The sequence below is a fragment of the Agelaius phoeniceus genome, chromosome 24 (genome assembly GCF_051311805.1).
Source record: "Agelaius phoeniceus isolate bAgePho1 chromosome 24, bAgePho1.hap1, whole genome shotgun sequence".
NCBI lineage: Eukaryota > Metazoa > Chordata > Aves > Passeriformes > Icteridae > Agelaius > Agelaius phoeniceus.
This window is the reverse complement of record NC_135288.1, coordinates 1,377,799-1,393,454: the sequence shown is the minus strand read 5'-3', so window position 1 is coordinate 1,393,454 and position 15,656 is coordinate 1,377,799. Positions and strand designations below refer to the sequence as shown.

The 15,656-nt window shown below is 56.2% G+C and overlaps 1 protein-coding gene across 1 annotated transcript; it reads left to right on the top strand.

The window, feature by feature from the left end:
* Nucleotides 1-287: 287 nt before the first annotated feature.
* On the top strand, nucleotides 288-13,129 carry NBL1 (NBL1, DAN family BMP antagonist). The gene is made up of 4 exons (XM_054647915.2): nucleotides 288-474; nucleotides 10,263-10,457; nucleotides 10,632-10,743; nucleotides 11,900-13,129. Exons 1-4 carry the CDS (start codon nucleotides 452-454, stop codon nucleotides 12,149-12,151), a joined length of 582 nt encoding a protein of 193 aa, XP_054503890.1. The 5' UTR covers nucleotides 288-451; the 3' UTR covers nucleotides 12,152-13,129.
* Nucleotides 13,130-15,656: the final 2,527 nt, after the last annotated feature.

The window sequence follows — 15,656 nt, the reverse complement described above, 5'->3', positions numbered from 1 at the left end:
AGTGCTGGGACATTCCCTTGGGCTCTCCTGGCCGAGAGAGCCCCCTGGTTTTGTGCCCGGGCGTTTCCAGCGGGCTCTCCCCGTTAGCTCGAGCATTTGCCGGGGGTTCCACGGCGCAGGTCGGTGGGAGAGCTCCGTACCCGGGGTCCTGGGTCCCAGCTCTCCTCTCCGCGGGGCTCTCGGTGCGCCCGGAGCCCGGCGGGGCGGGCGGGCGCTGCCGCCGCCGCTCCCTCCTCCCGCCGGCCGTCCCTCCCTCCTTTCCCCTCCTTTCCTCTCCCTTCCCAGCCCGATTGTGCAATCGCGAGCGGCGGGGCCGGCGGCACCGCCCGGAGCCCGGCACCGGGGGGAGGGAGGCGGCTGCTCCCGCCCGCCCCGCGCCTCCTCCGTGGCCGCCCCGCCGCGCCGGGGATGCGGCAGCCGCCGGGCACCGCCGGGCCCCGGACCCCATGGGATGCGCCCGCCGTTCCCTGGCTGGTGAGTAGCCCTTGGCTTTGTGTGCCCCCCGCCCCCGCCGCTTTTTCCCCGCACCAGATTTTCCGTCTCTTTTCCTCTCGCTTCTCTTCTCCCCCCCGCCGGTGATGGATGGCCGGGAGGATGAGGATGTTGCCACGGGCAGAAATCGGTTGCAGATGAGGCGGACTTGGGGGGATCTGCTCTGCAATCGTTAAACTATTTCCACCGCCGCTTCAGCTCGAGTAGAATAAAAGCCTGGGAGCCGGGGAGCCGCGCTGTGTCGGTCGCACATCTGTGGTACAGAGTCCTTCCCTCCTTCCCATCCCTGTCGGGGTTTGAAACAAAAGTGCCGAGGGAAGAACGGGAACGCTCAGTATCGATTAACCACACCACCAGCGGACGCAGGGTAGTTCAACGATCATAAAAGGAAGAAGTTTTCCCGATGGCAAGGCAGTAAACTTTTGTTCCTTGAAAAGTTCATCCCGGGGATTAATTTACATCCTTGTTTCATGGAAATACTTTAGGCACTTACTGTAAAAGCTTATATCCAATATATCCCTACCTGTTTTTTGAACCCCAGCATAGCATTTCAATTTGTATCCGTATTTGCAGCAGTTTTTATTTGTTCCATACAATAGTCTCTGCATTTTAAGATCAGTGGGGATTTCTCTTTTTCTCTGGTAGGTGTTTTGGAAACAGAACATGCTTTAGCTTGCTTTTGGGCTGCATTACAGTTGATCTGGACAATCCCTTATTTCCTACTAACATTTCTCTTACGAGGGCACCAGCAAGTTCTGCTCCACTCCACAATCCAACTTTTACATATAGGATTAGCCCCATCAAATTAAAAATTCAGCCTGTGTGAAGTGTTGGTGGATTTAGGAAATGGTAGCTTTTCCAGGCGGGGTTTTTTGGGAAAAATCTGAACCCTGCTGAAACAAGTGGGAAAGATCCTAGCGAGATGGAGAGACACAGATTTTCCCTTGTGTTTTTAGCTGAAGAACTCGGTGCCTTCTTTGCAATGTCCAACCAGCCAAAAATCAGCTGCATCCACTGGGCACTTCTGCCTTTTGAAGGCAGGCTCCCATCTCGTAAAAGGCTGCTCGCCTCAAATTTGCAAACCGCAGGATGGGAAATGGAATTTGCCTTCAGTATAAAAATCCCAAGTGTTTGCAAACAGCCCTGAGAAGAATCCGGGCTCTTGGCGTGACCTCCCAGCGCCGGATTCCAGCTCGGGGAGTTTGCGGTCTCACAAAAAGGGCAAACGAGCAAAGTCCTCCCGAGTGCCCGCTCGTCTTTCTGGAGCAGGGAAAACAGTGGAGCTGGAGGGAATTTTGGGTGCTCTGGAGGTGCAGGATCAGGCCCTGAGCCAAAGGAGCCTTGAAGAGCTGCCCATGTTGGAGTGACTTTGCTTGCGGCATGCGTTGGCATTGCCGAGGGCGGATTCGGCTGGTGCAGCCATGGGAAAGCTGCCCAAGGAGCAGAGGAAACTCCTGGGCAGTTATTCCTGCCCAAACTCCGTGCTGTTCCCATTAAAGCTTTAGCAGCTCCTCTGCCAGATCCCATATCCGACCACGGGGCGGGCAGAGCCAGGTTCTTGCTCTGTCCTTGGGCCTTGCTCCTGCTCTTTTTGTTTTGAAGTCCGCTGGAAAAAAACCACCCTCCTCTGTGGTTGCACGGGCTCAGAGAGCCCCTGTGACAAAACAAGGAGCACAGTAACAGGGGTCCAGCATGGCTGAGGGCAAAGAAACTTCACACCCGCTCAAACTGGACTCTTAAAAACCCGAACAGCTGATAAAATTGCCCTTCTGGGGGAGTTCTGCAGTGAGAGTCTGGGGTGGTCTGTCCTGTTAGCCCTGGCAGGGCTGTGCTCGCTGCTCTTCAGACCTTTGTTTCTTGTGCAGCGCTGTTTAGGGAGGGAGGGCCGTGGGGGCCAGGGCTTTCCTGGACATAAATTAGCACCGAGGGTGGGAAGGGAACAGCCCAGCACCCATCACAGCAGTTGTGGAGCTGGGCTGGGCTGGGCTGGGCTGGGCTGCTGCCCCGTTCCAGCCAGGATCGCAGCCCTGCAGAGCTGAGCCTTGGAAATGGCGTCAGGATGGAGCCCTTGCCAGGGTCACTCTTAGATGTGGTTTAAGCCTCCTTCTTCTCTGACACAGAGCTCAGGCAACCTGTCCAGAGGGGGGAAGGGAGTGCTGTTGGGGTTGCAGTGGGATTTCTTTGTGGGCCCAATCCTGCAGGTTTAGGAGAAACGGTCTAAATGTCAAGTGTGAGGTTAGCCCTGGTACCGACTGAAAATACCAGCTGGGCTGTGGGCTGTTGCATTACCTCCATACCCCCCTGGCCTTGCACTTCCATGTGTTTTTCTGCTTTGGCCAGTGCCATGGGTAAATAACACAGACATTGGGTTTGTGCCATCAGAACTGAGGAGGCTCCTGTGGTGTAAAGCAGAGACTAAAAGAGGGCAAAAACGCATCAGGTCAGTGAATTTCTGAAGCTGCTGTGACCAAGATATGGCCCAAACGGGTATGAAGGGAGAGTGAGACAGCAGGGAGGATCCTGAAAGATCCACAGCTCCATCCACAAGCTCTTTTCTCCTTTGCTCTTTCCCCTTCTTGCTCCAGCAGCTGGGAACCTGATCCTGCAGGCGCAACCCCGCTGCGCTGGGATTTTATGCAAGTTTGGTAATGAATGACCGAGCCAGGGAAAGCCAGCGTGGTTGGCATCCGAGACAGCTCCCCTCGCTGCCTGCAGGAATTAAAAAAATCATCATCCTGGTGGCCACTCTGCACTGGAACTGGTTTTATCTGGTTCCAGTTAGGCTTGTTTTGAGTAAGACAAGCGGTGCCAGATTCTGATCTCATTTGCACCAGTGGAGTCATTTGGAGGAGCCGGTCCCAGTTTACCTCACTCTAAGCGAAAGCAGAACGGGCCCTGCTGGGAGAAGCTCTCCCTCCCGGGGCAGTGCCCGGTGCCTGCCCGCAGATCCACCGGGGAAAAGCCGCGGCTCCCGCAGCTCCGGGGCTTTCCTGCCCTCCTCAGAGCTGTGCTCGCACAAGGACGGGCCAGGCTGTGCCTGCGGGGACCCGAGTGACTGAGCCCGGTGCTCTGAGGGGTGCTCGGGTGAATGGGGAGGACGGGGAAGAGGAGGAGGAGATCCTCCTGTCTACGCTGGGTGGGGAACTCGCAGGGGTCGGGGATAGCATTGGAGAGAGCAGCACAATCCCTGTTACCCACGGGATTTCCGAAGGAGCTGTTGGACACTCTCGTGCCCGTCGGGCTGCCCTCGGCCCGGGCTGGCTCCGGGCTGGGCCTGGCTCTGTGGGAGCACCAGGCCCGGCTCTGTGGGGAGCACCAGGCCCGGATCTGTGGGAGCACCAGCCCCGGCTCTGTGGGGAGCACCAGCCCCGGCTCTGTGGGGAGCACCAGCCCCGGCTCTGTGGGAGCACCAGCCCCGGTTCTGTGGGGAGCACCAGCCCCGGCTCTGTGGGGAGCACCAGGCCCGGCTCTGTGGGAGCACCAGCCCCGGCTCTGTGGGGAGCACCAGCCCCGGTTCTGTGGGGAGCACCAGCCCCGGCTCTGTGGGGAGCACCAGCCCCGGTTCTATGGGAGCACCAGCCCCGGCTCTGTGGGGAGCACCAGGCCCAGGGAGAGCAGGAGGCGGCCGGGCCCCGCTCAGGCCCGGGCATGTGAGCGAGCCCAGGGCTGGAACGCTGCTCCCAGCTGGGCTGGATCAGCTGAACCGGGCCCGACCCGGCTGGGAATGCTCCAGGCACGGCTTCAGACCGGTCCTGGCCCGTGCAGGGCTTGGGCAGAGCCTGGACCCCCTGCCCAGCCAGCTGGGGCTGCCCAGCCCGCTGCTCCCGGAGCCGCTGGAGGCCGGTCCGGGCTCCTTTTCCAGCTCCCCACACAGCTGATCTGGTCCCGGGCTCCTTTTCCAGCTCCCCACACAGCTGATCTGATTCCCGGCTCCTTTTCCAGCTCCCCACAAAGCTGATCTGGTCCCGGGCTCATTTTCCAGCTCCCCACAAAGCTGATCTGGTCTCGGGCTCCTTTTCCAGCTCCCCACACAGCTGATCCTTGCTCCCATCCCACTCTTCCAGCTGCTCTTGGGGGCTGCAGAGCCCCACATGCCTCAGGAAGAGGGGCAGTGGAGGTGTGGGGCCAGGATGTGCTCCTGAGCTTTAGGTTGATGCATTTTCCTGGCCATGATTGTTCTTAATGCTGAAGAAATGAAGCAATTGAAATAAATGACCAGAAACTGTTTATATGACTCTTGCCTCTTCTACAGGCCATTAGTGAGTCCCTTTTCCAGCAGAGCTCCTTCAGGATCCCATCCTAAACCCAAGTCCAGAGGTAGCTTTCCAATGACTTTTGTAGGTAAAGCATCTTGGATTTTTTTTTTCCAGCTGCAAAAAATTAGTTTCCCAAGAGCTTAGTGCATGGTTGAGGAGCCAGATTAAAACTCCCAGTGTACCAACATCTTTTCACATTCTGGCCAATGTGGGGAGGGCAGAAGGCTTTAAAAATGCTGCACTGCTTTTCTTTATTTCTGCAAGTTGCCCAACCATGCTTGAGTGGAAATTAATATGTTACAGAAAGGGAAGCTCTAACATCTGCTTCTGAAAGGAGCAGACACAGCCAGGTCCGCAGTGAGAAACAACACAGCTTTTGCTCCACTATCAAAAAGTTCTTAGGATAGATTCTTGTGGTTGTTAAATATCAAATGTCTTCCTGTGGTGGTTCCCTGTTTATTTTTTTGTAATTTCTCCCCAGATTTTGCAGCTCAGCGAAGCAAGACTGGGGCTCTGAGCTTGGAGAGATTTCTGTGCTTAGTTAAGCACTCTTGTGTCCTGCTGTCCCGAAGAATTAGCTCCAGACATTCTCAGTGCAGAGTTCTCTTCCCTCTCCCCTGCCCATATCATACCTCAATCAGGTTCTTTTGGGCTGTTACAGTCACTACAGTAAGAGTCCCCAAAATTGTAAAGTTTTAGCTAAATGCAAATTTCAAAAAGGGGGAAGTATTTAATAATAGGTATTAAGTAACATCTGTTGTTTTGATAAATGTTTTTCAATACACTGTGACTTCTCCATTTTTTGCAGTTGAGATTTAAGCTTTCCCTTTTAATAATGCTGGCTTATAAGTTGTTTTGTTCCATGTAAGCAAATATTATTTGAGTTGAGTTTCCTAAGAGCCAGTCCCCAGTGGTGTTCAGCAGTTACAGACCTAATCCTGGCCCTGAGGAGAGCCGTGCCCTGGATCTTCCTGGGATGTTTCTTTCCAGCTGCCACCAAGCAGACACTCTACTCTGGCTTTGCTTCCTTTTAGGTGCCTCCATAATAATTTTCCTTTGAGCATTTCCTGCAGTGAGATCTCTCCTGCACACAGAGCAGTGATCCCACAGGGTCCCTGCAGAGCTCCCTGCCCTGCCTGCAGCGCCGTGTCCCAGGGTGACTCCCCCCCACCTGGCTGTCCCCACCTGGCTGTCCCCACCTGGCTCCCACCTGCCCTTTGCACCCAGGGATGTGGGCTGAGGGCTCTGGCACCAGCCCAGCCCTCCCTGCTGCCCGGGCAGCCCCTTCTCTCCAGGGGAGTTGGGCTCTCCAGACACCTCCCTGTGCTTCCCATCAGCTTCCCTGCCCCTGCTCTTGCAGCCAGGGAAACTGAGGCACAGAGCATCTTTGGGCCCTCCTCTGCTCCGTGTGGCAGCTCTTGTCAAACAGCACAAATAACCAGAGGCACACAGAGGGCTGTGGCTCCTGTCCCACACCAGCCTGGGGTCACTCCTTGGCCCAGCGAGGGCACAGCTGGGTGGGGAGCTGGAAAAGGAAGGACAGGGGAGGGGATCCCAGCTCTGACCCAGACCAGGAGCCAAAACCTTCCCCTTGTCCATCTCTGCTGAGAGCTCATGTGTAAGGGCTGGGGTCCCTGAGGCACAGCAGGAGAGGGCCCCATGTCTGTGCTGTGCTCACAGCCTGGGAGCCCCAGTGGTGTTTGGAAAGCTTTGGGGGTTCTTGTCTCTCAGAGCCTGCGGTGCCTCGTGTGTGGCCCTGAGCACAACCTACCTGCGTTTGTGGTTCTCTGTATTTGGCAGAATTGCAAGATCCTGGATAAGAAAAATACCTATAAACATATTAAACAACTCGTGAAACGTTCCCCATGTCCACCTGCAAGCTTGTCTTGTGTTATGGTGTAAACTTCCCACTGGAAAAAGAGGGTAAAACTGATTAGATCTGTTTTATTTTCCTCCAGAAGTGTTTGGTTTCCAAATGTCTGGGAACAGCTGTGGGCTGGATGGTGGGAACGTGGCCTCCGAGGTAATTCCAGGGATTGTCCTCGGCCCATGGAACGATGGAGATTTTCCCAGCTGCTCCCAGGCGCTGCTGTTGTCCTGCTGGGGGGACTCCTGAGAGTGCTGGGATTGCTGGGATGGGAGGAAGGAGCTCTTCAGGTGACACAGAACATCTGAGGTGGTTCCAGAAGCTCTCCATGCCGGGAAGCTGTTGGTGGAACTGGGGTGGAACCAGTTTGGGGGTGCTGGGGTGGAGCCCTGGCCCCAGCCGCCCCTCAGCTCCTCGGGCACGACTGGAAAAGGCTCCGGAGCACGGGGCTGCAGCTGTGCCTGCGCTGAGAAGTTGTTTGTGCCGGGAGCTGGGATGTGCCAGGTTCAGGGCTGAGTCATTTATTTCCCAAATGCTGCCGGAGGGATGGAGGGGAAGCTGCCATGGGCTCCCTGCAGAGGGAGCGGGGGGAGACCCTCACGGGCCGGTGGCTCTGCCGGAACTGAGCTGAACTTTCTGCTTGAAGAGCTTTGACTAACGGGGAAAAAAATGTGCCTCGGTTCGGGGGAGAGAAAGAAGCCCCTGTGTGCCGGGAAGTGGCTGCTCCCACCGGGTCAGCCGGGGAACACACTTGTTCCTTTGGGCTGCAACGTGTAATTTAGCTTGTCACGGAGGAATGTGCTCAATGCCTTTATTTAATCGGGAGTTTGCAAACCTGCTCGGGTGCCTCGTCTTCCTTTTTCCCTTCCCAGGCTGGGGGGGAGAAGGAACACGGTGCTTTTGTCTCCGTGGTTGCTGTCAGATGAATGGTGCTGGTGGCAGCTCTGTCCGCATGACTGGTTTGAGCTATGGACACGCTACTCCCAGCCCCGGCTCCCTCCCAAACTCAGCTGCATCAGATGTTTTCCTAGGCACTGGCATAAACCTCGTTACTTACTAGAAAAGTAGCCCTGCGGGTTCCAGGACATTCCTGGGAGAAGGAAAACACCATGTGCTGGGGATGTGGTGTGCTCAGGGCTGCCCGGCAGTGGGGGATGGCAGGGCTGGGGCCAGGGTGCCCTGAGCGATGGGGGACTCTTGGAACGGCTCCAGCTCCAAAGGGGTGCCCCCTTCCCCTGCTGGGAATTCCCCAACTCTTCCCCACCCCTTGCACACGGACAGCAGCCGTGGGGCCCTGGTTACAAACACACCCTGCTCAGGAAAGGAGAAGCTGCAGCACATGTTTAAGTGCTTTCCTGAATCCAGGCCAGGTCCCGTGCTTGAGCAGAGCACAGCCTCACTCATCTTCACAGGATGCTGGGAGAGGATCCCCTGTGCCTGTGGGTCTGCTCTGAGCAGCAGAAACACCTCCATGGAACACAGACCCCAGGACTTGCCAGCACAGACAGGAATTTTGCCTCTTTGCAGCTGGGTAGAGATGCACAGAAACCTGGAAAAACCCCACCTTTCTTAGGAAAGAAGGAAATTGCTCTCTAATCGGGCATGTGGAAGTGAACTTGTGTGCTGACTCCAGAGGAATTTGGGTTGTTCCCCGGGGGGTTGTGATTGCTCTCTGGGTCACATCCCAGCTCTGATCTCGGACTTGCCTTTGGGAGCAGGATTCCTCAGCACAGAGCTGCTGGCATTTGAGGAATGAGTGATGCTTGTTTCAGAAAGCAAACCAAGTGTGTGTGAGTCTGTGTGTGCAGCTTAGCCATGTTCCTTCAGAAATTGCAGAATTTCCCCCACTGAAATGGGGAAAAAACCTCAGGCACAAGAGTCCTCTTCAGGACAGATGTATTTAACCCCACAACTCTCATTACTGGCAGCGCAAGCTCAGGAGTTAAAACCCTCTGCTTATCTCCAGCCAACACCTGCAAGTCTCCTTTGTGCAGGTATTCCCACCAGGGAGCCATGGGATCCACATCCCACGAGTGCTGGGAGGATTACAAAGCCAGGGCTTTGCAGGTGCTGCTGCATTATATTACCGAGGTTCTTGTATCACCAGAAATGAGGAAATTTAGCAGAGACCCCACAAGATTCCTCCAGAGATCCCATGAGTGAGGATGCTCTGTCCTGTGTGCCATGGGATGGAAGGCAGGGAAGAATCTTTCTGCTCTGTCTCTTGATTCAGACCCAGGAGGTTGAGCTCAGTGGAGGGATAACAGGGCAAAATCCCATAACGACCTTAAAATCCCTGAGTGCTCAGGAGGTGTCTCAGTCATTTAGATAAATCTGATGGTGCTGCAGCCCAGGGGGTGTGGATGAGGGCTCCAGAGGAGCAGGGCATTTTTCCTCTCCTCCCAGCAAGAGTGAGAGGGCTGGGCCCAGGAGCCATGGGAATCAATAGCAGCCTTTCCAGTGTGGGCTGTGCATCATCGTCTGGATAAATAAATAGAAGGAAATAACAAATAACATGGTTCTAACAAATATTTTAGGAAGTATAAATGCCTTTCACCATGACTCCATCCAAACCCCACACAGGAAAAAAATCTCCCTGTTTCTGTGCTGCTTTTCCATCTGCCTTTCCCCAGCGACTTGGGGGTGTCAATTCAGGCACCTCGGCTGGAGAGCAGAGCAAGGAAACCTCGAGGGGATTTCTCTGGGGGTGGGCAGCGACCTCCAAGCCCACCACCTTCGTGTCCTTGTGACAGGGCCCCCCCTTGTCCCGTCCTCGGAATACCCCTGTGCAGAATTGGAGTGGCTCTGGATAAATAAACGCGGTATTGTTCCTCCCCGCGGGTTCCCAGCCCTGGGCTGAGGTTTCCCGTGTCTCTCTGCTGCCTTGCAGCGACACCTGCTGCGCGCTCCCAGGAGGAGAAGGGTCCCCCCACGGCTTCCCAGCTGGGAGAAAAGGAAGGGGAAAGCTCGTTCCTTCCTCAAATAAAAACATTTTTGTGGTGCGGGACTTCCCCAGCCCCGCTCGGCTCGTGGCGGTGACACTTTTGGTTTGCAAAGTTCTCCCAGCCCAGCTTTGGGTGGGAAATGAGGAAAAGCCTGGGAGAGGCAAGGCAGGTCTCTGACCGGCCCAGAGCTCCTTTGGAAGAGGAAAGAGGCAGAGCAGCACATCCCACTCCCCAGGCAGAGTTCGGGGAGCTGTGCAGGGGGATCATAGGGATCTATCCAAATTGTCTGTGAGAGAGTGCATTTTCCAGATTACAGCTGAAGACATTAATTAAGCCTTCTGCTTAAACCCCCAGGCAGGTTGACAGAGGAGCAGGGCCCTTGGCGTCATTAAGGAAGGGAAGCAAAAGAAAGTGAATAGGTTGATTAGCAGAAGTGAGGAATTGGTCATACATACAGCAGTGTGATCTAATTACAACAGACTTTTACAATGAAACTCGCAGTGCTGAGGACATAACATTAGGAAATAGCATTAATACTGTGCAGAAAGAAATCCAGTTTGCATGCTGCAAGACCAAACCAGGACACACCAGGTCCAGTGGGGCTGGACCTGTGCTTGTAACACCCAAGAGCTCCCTGGGGTAGGAGAAATGGGCTGCTTGGCCAGTTTTCTTTGCTGCTAACGTTGTGCTCTCCATGTGCAGGTGTAGGATTTTGGCAGAGCTGGCCATGATGTTATGGTTCCTGGTGGGGGCCCTGTTCCCAGCGCTGCTCCTGGCTGCCCCACCGCCCATAAACAAGCTCGCCCTCTTCCCCGACAAGAGCGCCTGGTGTGAGGCCAAGAACATCACCCAGATCGTGGGGCACAGCGGCTGCGAGTCCAAATCCATCCAGAACAGGTACAGAGCTGCCCTCAGGCCAGGGCTGGAGGCAGCTGCTGGCACTGCAGTGCCTCTGGGGCTGTGGCTGGCACCAGGCACCGTGTCCTGCCTCTGTCCCAGGGAAGGTCAAATCTCTGCCTTGGCTGGGAAGGGCAGCACCTCCCCTGAGCCCCTCTCCTGCTGTCTTTGCAGGGCCTGTCTGGGACAGTGCTTCAGCTACAGCGTCCCCAACACCTTCCCCCAGTCCACAGAGTCCCTGGTTCACTGCGACTCCTGCATGCCAGCCCAGTCCATGTGGGAAATCGTGAGTATCCTGCTCTGCTCCATGGGGCCCCAGCTCTGCTCTGACACCACCTCAGGGCCACTCCTCCTCCTTCTCTGGGCTTTTCCCACTCAGAGTTTCCTCCCAGGGCATCTCTCAGGTGGCTGTACCATGTCCTGAGATGCCTGGGTGGAAGGAGCTGCTGGAAGCTCTGCTGGATAATCCATTATCCCTCTATTTGCAGCACCATCCCCTGTCAGTCCCTGCATTATTTATCCCTATGCTTATCCACATTCCTGCTGTCTCCACTGCTCCCTTTGTCCACCTGCACCCCCTTGGGAGATCTGGCTGTGTTTGATGTCCAGAAGTTCATCCTTAGATCTCACAGTTCCGTGTCACCTCTGATCCTGGCAGAGCCATAAACCCAGGTCCAAGAGCAGCCCAGAGCCCAGGGAACTGCCTCTGCCCTCTGCTTCCCCTTCAGCTCTCATTTGATGAGAGGGTTTAGCCCAAACTGGGCTGCTTGGCATCAGCTCTTGTGGGTGGCCTTTGCTGTCTCAGGGATATTCCAGTGCCAGCAGTGCCTGGGAGCTGAGTCCTGCTGGAGTTGGTGGGAGTGAGGTGGGGGTTGGTCTCTCCTGCCATGTCTCAGGTGAAAGGAGGAGAGGAAATGGCCTCAGGTTGCACCAAGGGAGGTTCAGATTAGATATAAGAAAAAAATGTCACTGAAAGGGTGGTCAGGCTTTGGAAAAAGTTCCCCAAGGAGGTGGTGGAGTCCCTGTCCCTTGGGGGTGCCCAAGGAATGGCTGGACAGGGCAGTCAGTGCTCTGGGCTGGGTGACGAGGTGGGGATGGGTCATAGGCTGGTTTTGATGGTTTTGGAGGTCCTTTCCAATCTTAATGATTCAGTGATTCCATGGTTTAGAGATGACTGTGGTGGTGCTGGGTTGATGGTTTGACTTGATGAGCTTGAAGGTCTCTTCCAGCCTTGATAATTCTGTGATGTTCCCTGAGTGTCTGGAACAAGACATTCCCAGAGAGCTCCCACCTTGCAGACTGGCCAGGAGTTTGTTTCTATGGATAGAAACCCATCACATCAGGCCTAAAACCACCCCAAATCTGCAGGGTCTGGGGCAGGTCACACCTCCCACCAGGGGAGCCTGAGCGCTGACCCGCTGTGTCCTTGTCCCGCTGCCCAGGTGACTCTGGACTGCCCAGGCAACGAGGAGATCCCCAGGGTGGACAAGCTGGTGGAGAAGATCCTGCACTGCAGCTGCCAGGCCTGTGGGAAGGAGCCCAGCCACGAGGGAGCCCTGTTCAACGTGTACCTGAACGCCGAGGAGAACATGGCCCACGAGGGGCCCGCGCCCCACCACTACCCCCACCACCAGCAAGAGCTGGAGGAGCCGCCCTCCAGCCACCACCACCACGAGGAGGAGGGCGAGGAGTGACCGTGTGGACTGTCCTGGCAGGGCTGTGAGGGCTGGGCCGGGCTTTGGGGAGGGAGGGGGGTGCTGGAGTCTTTCCTGTCAAATCGCTGCCCTCGCGTCGCCCCCGACCCCGCGGGGCACAGGCAGGGCTGAGGCTGGAGCTGCAGGCTGAGACACCAGGGCTTGGCCTTCCCAGATGCACATAATAATAATAATAATGATGATAATATATTGAGAGGAGTGGCATGAGGGGCTCTGGCTGAGAGCAGGGGCTGGGCCGGGCTCCTGGGGCTCTCCACAGGCTCCCAGCCCTGGGGGGATCCCTCTGAGTCCTGCTGGGTTCTCCTCATGCCCAGCGTGGAGGAGGAAGGGAAGCAGCCTCTCCACAGCTCCAGGAGGGATCCACATCTCTCTGGGGTGGTGGGACCAGCAGCACCCTCCTGCCTCCTCTCCCCCTGCCTGCCCACAAGGGCTCAGTGTGGACACACTCCTGGCACCCACGGGATCTTGGTCTGAGCCCAACCCTTTGTATCAGGTGGCTCTTGGGGAGTGTTTTGCCCAGGAGGTGCCTCTGGGGCAATGGAAACCACGGTGGTGCCAACCCTTACCTTGCTGTCCCCAGGGCCACCACGTTGCTCCCTGTGGATGAGGAACTTGGATCGTGAGCACTGGGACTTCATGTTTTGGGGCTACAGGGGAAGGCCAAGAGCTGAGGGGGGTCTGGGGGCAGTTCCAGCCCTGTCCCCCCTCTCCCTGCTGCACTTTCATGGTGGTGGAGGGAGAAGGGGCTGAGGGCTGGCATGTCCCTGTGCAGGGAGTGCCTGGGCAGGGCTGGGGGTTGGGGTGGGCACGGCCTCTGCTGCCCCTCTCTCTGATGTATAAAGCTGATTCCTTGGCATCGTCCTGACAAGAGCTTCCAGAGCTTGTAATCGAATGCCTCCCCCTCCTTTTGACAAGTTTTGGGGTTTTTTTTCTTAAATAAATTAGTTCTGACTTCCACTGCTCAGTGCTCTGACGCCTGTCTGGTTTTTGGCAGCGCTGAGGCCAGGACAGGCAGGAGGCTCCAGGGCAGGGCAGAGCCGTGGTTCCCACAGCTTTGAGCCACGTTCCAGCTGGGAAAAGGAGGAGAGAGCTGCTGGGAGGAAAAGCGAGTCCAAATGCTGAGGGTATGGGCTGCATGTGCTGGGGGAGCCCGCCAGGGGAGCCCGCCCGGCAGCCCTGGGTCCCTCCCGCCTGTGCGGGCGCTGCGGCAGCCCTGGGAGCACGGGTGTGACCGAGTCACAGGGGTCCGAGGATGAGGGGAGAGACCAGGATCTGACTCCATGTTTCAGAAGGCTGATTTATTATTTTATGATATGTATTATATTAAAACTGTACTAAAAGAATAGAAGAAAGGATTTCCTCAGAAGGCCAGCTAAGAATAGAAAAAGAAAGAATGATAACAAAAGCTTCTGTCTTGGACAGAGAGTGTGAGCCAGCTGACTGTGATTGGCCATTAATTAGAAACAACCACACGAGCCCAATCCCAGATGCACCTGTTGCATTCCACAGCAGCAGATAACCATTGGTTACATTTTGTTCCTGAGGCCTCTCAGCTTCTCAGGAGGAAAAATCCTAAGGAAAGGATTTTTCCTAAGAGATGTGTGTGACACACGGGAGCCTCCGGGGCTGCTGCTGCTGCTGGGTGCCAGCCGCTGGGTGCCAGCCGCTGGGTGCCAGCCGCTGGGTGCCAGCCGCTAGGTGCCAGCCTCGCTCCGCCGTGTCCCCGGCATCCCCGTGCTCACGGCCCCGGGATGCTCCGGGAGGCCGGCTCGGACAGCACCGGCCACCCCTTCGGGGGACGGAGGAGCACCGTGGCTGGAGCCTGCGGGCTCTTCCCAAGGGGGTTTGGATGGAGCATTCCGTGTGCCCATGCAAACCTCGGGTCCCACTGATGCCAGCCTGGATGTGCCCTGAGCAGTGATCAGTGATGCTCCTTGGTCTGAGCCTGGCCCCAGAGGGGCCAGAGGCTGTGCTGGGCCAGCAGACAGCTCTGACTGTCCCTCACTGAGCTCAGCTCTCACTGTCCCCTTTACTGAGCTCAGCTCTGACTGTCCCTCACTGAGCTCAGCTCTCACTGTCCCCTTTATTGAGCTCAGCTCTGACTGTCCCTCACTGAGCTCAGCTCTGACTGTCCCTCACTGAGCTCAGCTCTCACTGTCCCTCACTGAGCTCAGCTCTCACTGTCCCCTTTATTGAGCTCAGCTCTCACTGCCCCTCACTGAGCTCAGCTCTCATTGCCCCTTCCTTGAGGCTCTGGGGACTCTGCACAGGTTGGGAGAGCAGGTCTGTGCTTTGGGAAGTGGGAGAGGGTTTGCATTAGGCAGGAATTGCCACAGCAGAGGGGCTGGGCTGAGCAGGGAGGGCCTGGCAGGGCTAGAGGTGCTCAGTGTGTTACTGCAATGTTTTAGGCTGTGAAGTGTCTTCCCAAGGAAGGGAGCTTTACCTGAGAGCCAGGCAAAGGTGGAGGAGCCTGTGGTGGTCACTGAGCACCATCACGGGGCCCCTTTGCTGGTGTACAGAGGAAACAAGCTGGATTCAGCAGGGGGCTGTTCCTGTAAACTCCAGGAGCTGCAGTTCAAGGTGTTTGGAGCAGGATGTCTCCACCTCCATTCCACACAAGCCGAGCTCCAGCAGAGGCAGGCAGTGAGGGCTGCTGTGCAGATGGAACCATAAACTGAGGCAGTTAGCCAGGCTCTGCCCAAATTCAAACACAGGGAGCCATCCCAGACACAGCCTGGAAGGACATCTCGAGAGAGCATTGCAGGGTTGGATGTTTCTGTGCTCAGCCCTGGACTGCTGGAGACTCACTGAAGTCTCTCAGCTCCCAGTTTGACTCTCCCTGTCTCACTTTTTTTTTTTTTTTTTTTTTTTTTGCCATGTTGACACTTGGGTGGCTGTTGACAACCTGGTTTTGCTTTCCCTGCTAGTGGTGCTGGAGAGCAGAGCTGGTGGAGTCCATGATCTCTGCAGATGTGTCCAGAAATGCAGCACAGGGAGAGAGCACAGACAGGCCAGGAGAGCTGCCAGCACAGAGAAGCTTTTGCAGGGACAATGGTAGGATTTGGTCTTCATTTTAAGGCAGGTTTTTTGAAACACATTTTGTTTCCATCAGTTCAGATTTGCTGCCCCAGCCAACACATCCAAACCAAATGTACAAAACCTCCCATGCATGGAGGATGTGCTGTGGATGTTGGGAAGAGGCTGCTCAGAGCAGCTGTGGCTGCCCCTGGATCCCTGGCAGTGCCCAAGGCCAGGCTGGGCAGAGCACCCTGGGACAATGGAAGGTGTCCCTGCCATGGCAGGAGTTGGGAATGGAATGAGCTCCACACCCAAACCATTCCAGGACTCCATGATTCTGATCCAGTCTCCCCCTCAGAAGCAAAAGGAGACAATCTGGGATGTTGCTGGTGTGCAGCAGGGCTGGGAAGGAAGGCTGGCTCTGCACTGGGACATCACTTCCTCCCTGTGCATCCAGCTGGGATCA

Bases quoted from the DNA above. Each gene is read 5' to 3' on its own strand.
- NBL1 (XM_054647915.2), top strand. From the start codon at position 452: ATGCGCCCGCCGTTCCCTGGCTG. The intron at 475-10,262 runs GTGAGTAGCCCT...CTCCATGTGCAG, and splicing joins CGCCCGCCGTTCCCTGGCTG to GTGTAGGATTTTGGCAGAGC. The intron at 10,458-10,631 runs GTACAGAGCTGC...CTGTCTTTGCAG, and splicing joins TCCAAATCCATCCAGAACAG to GGCCTGTCTGGGACAGTGCT.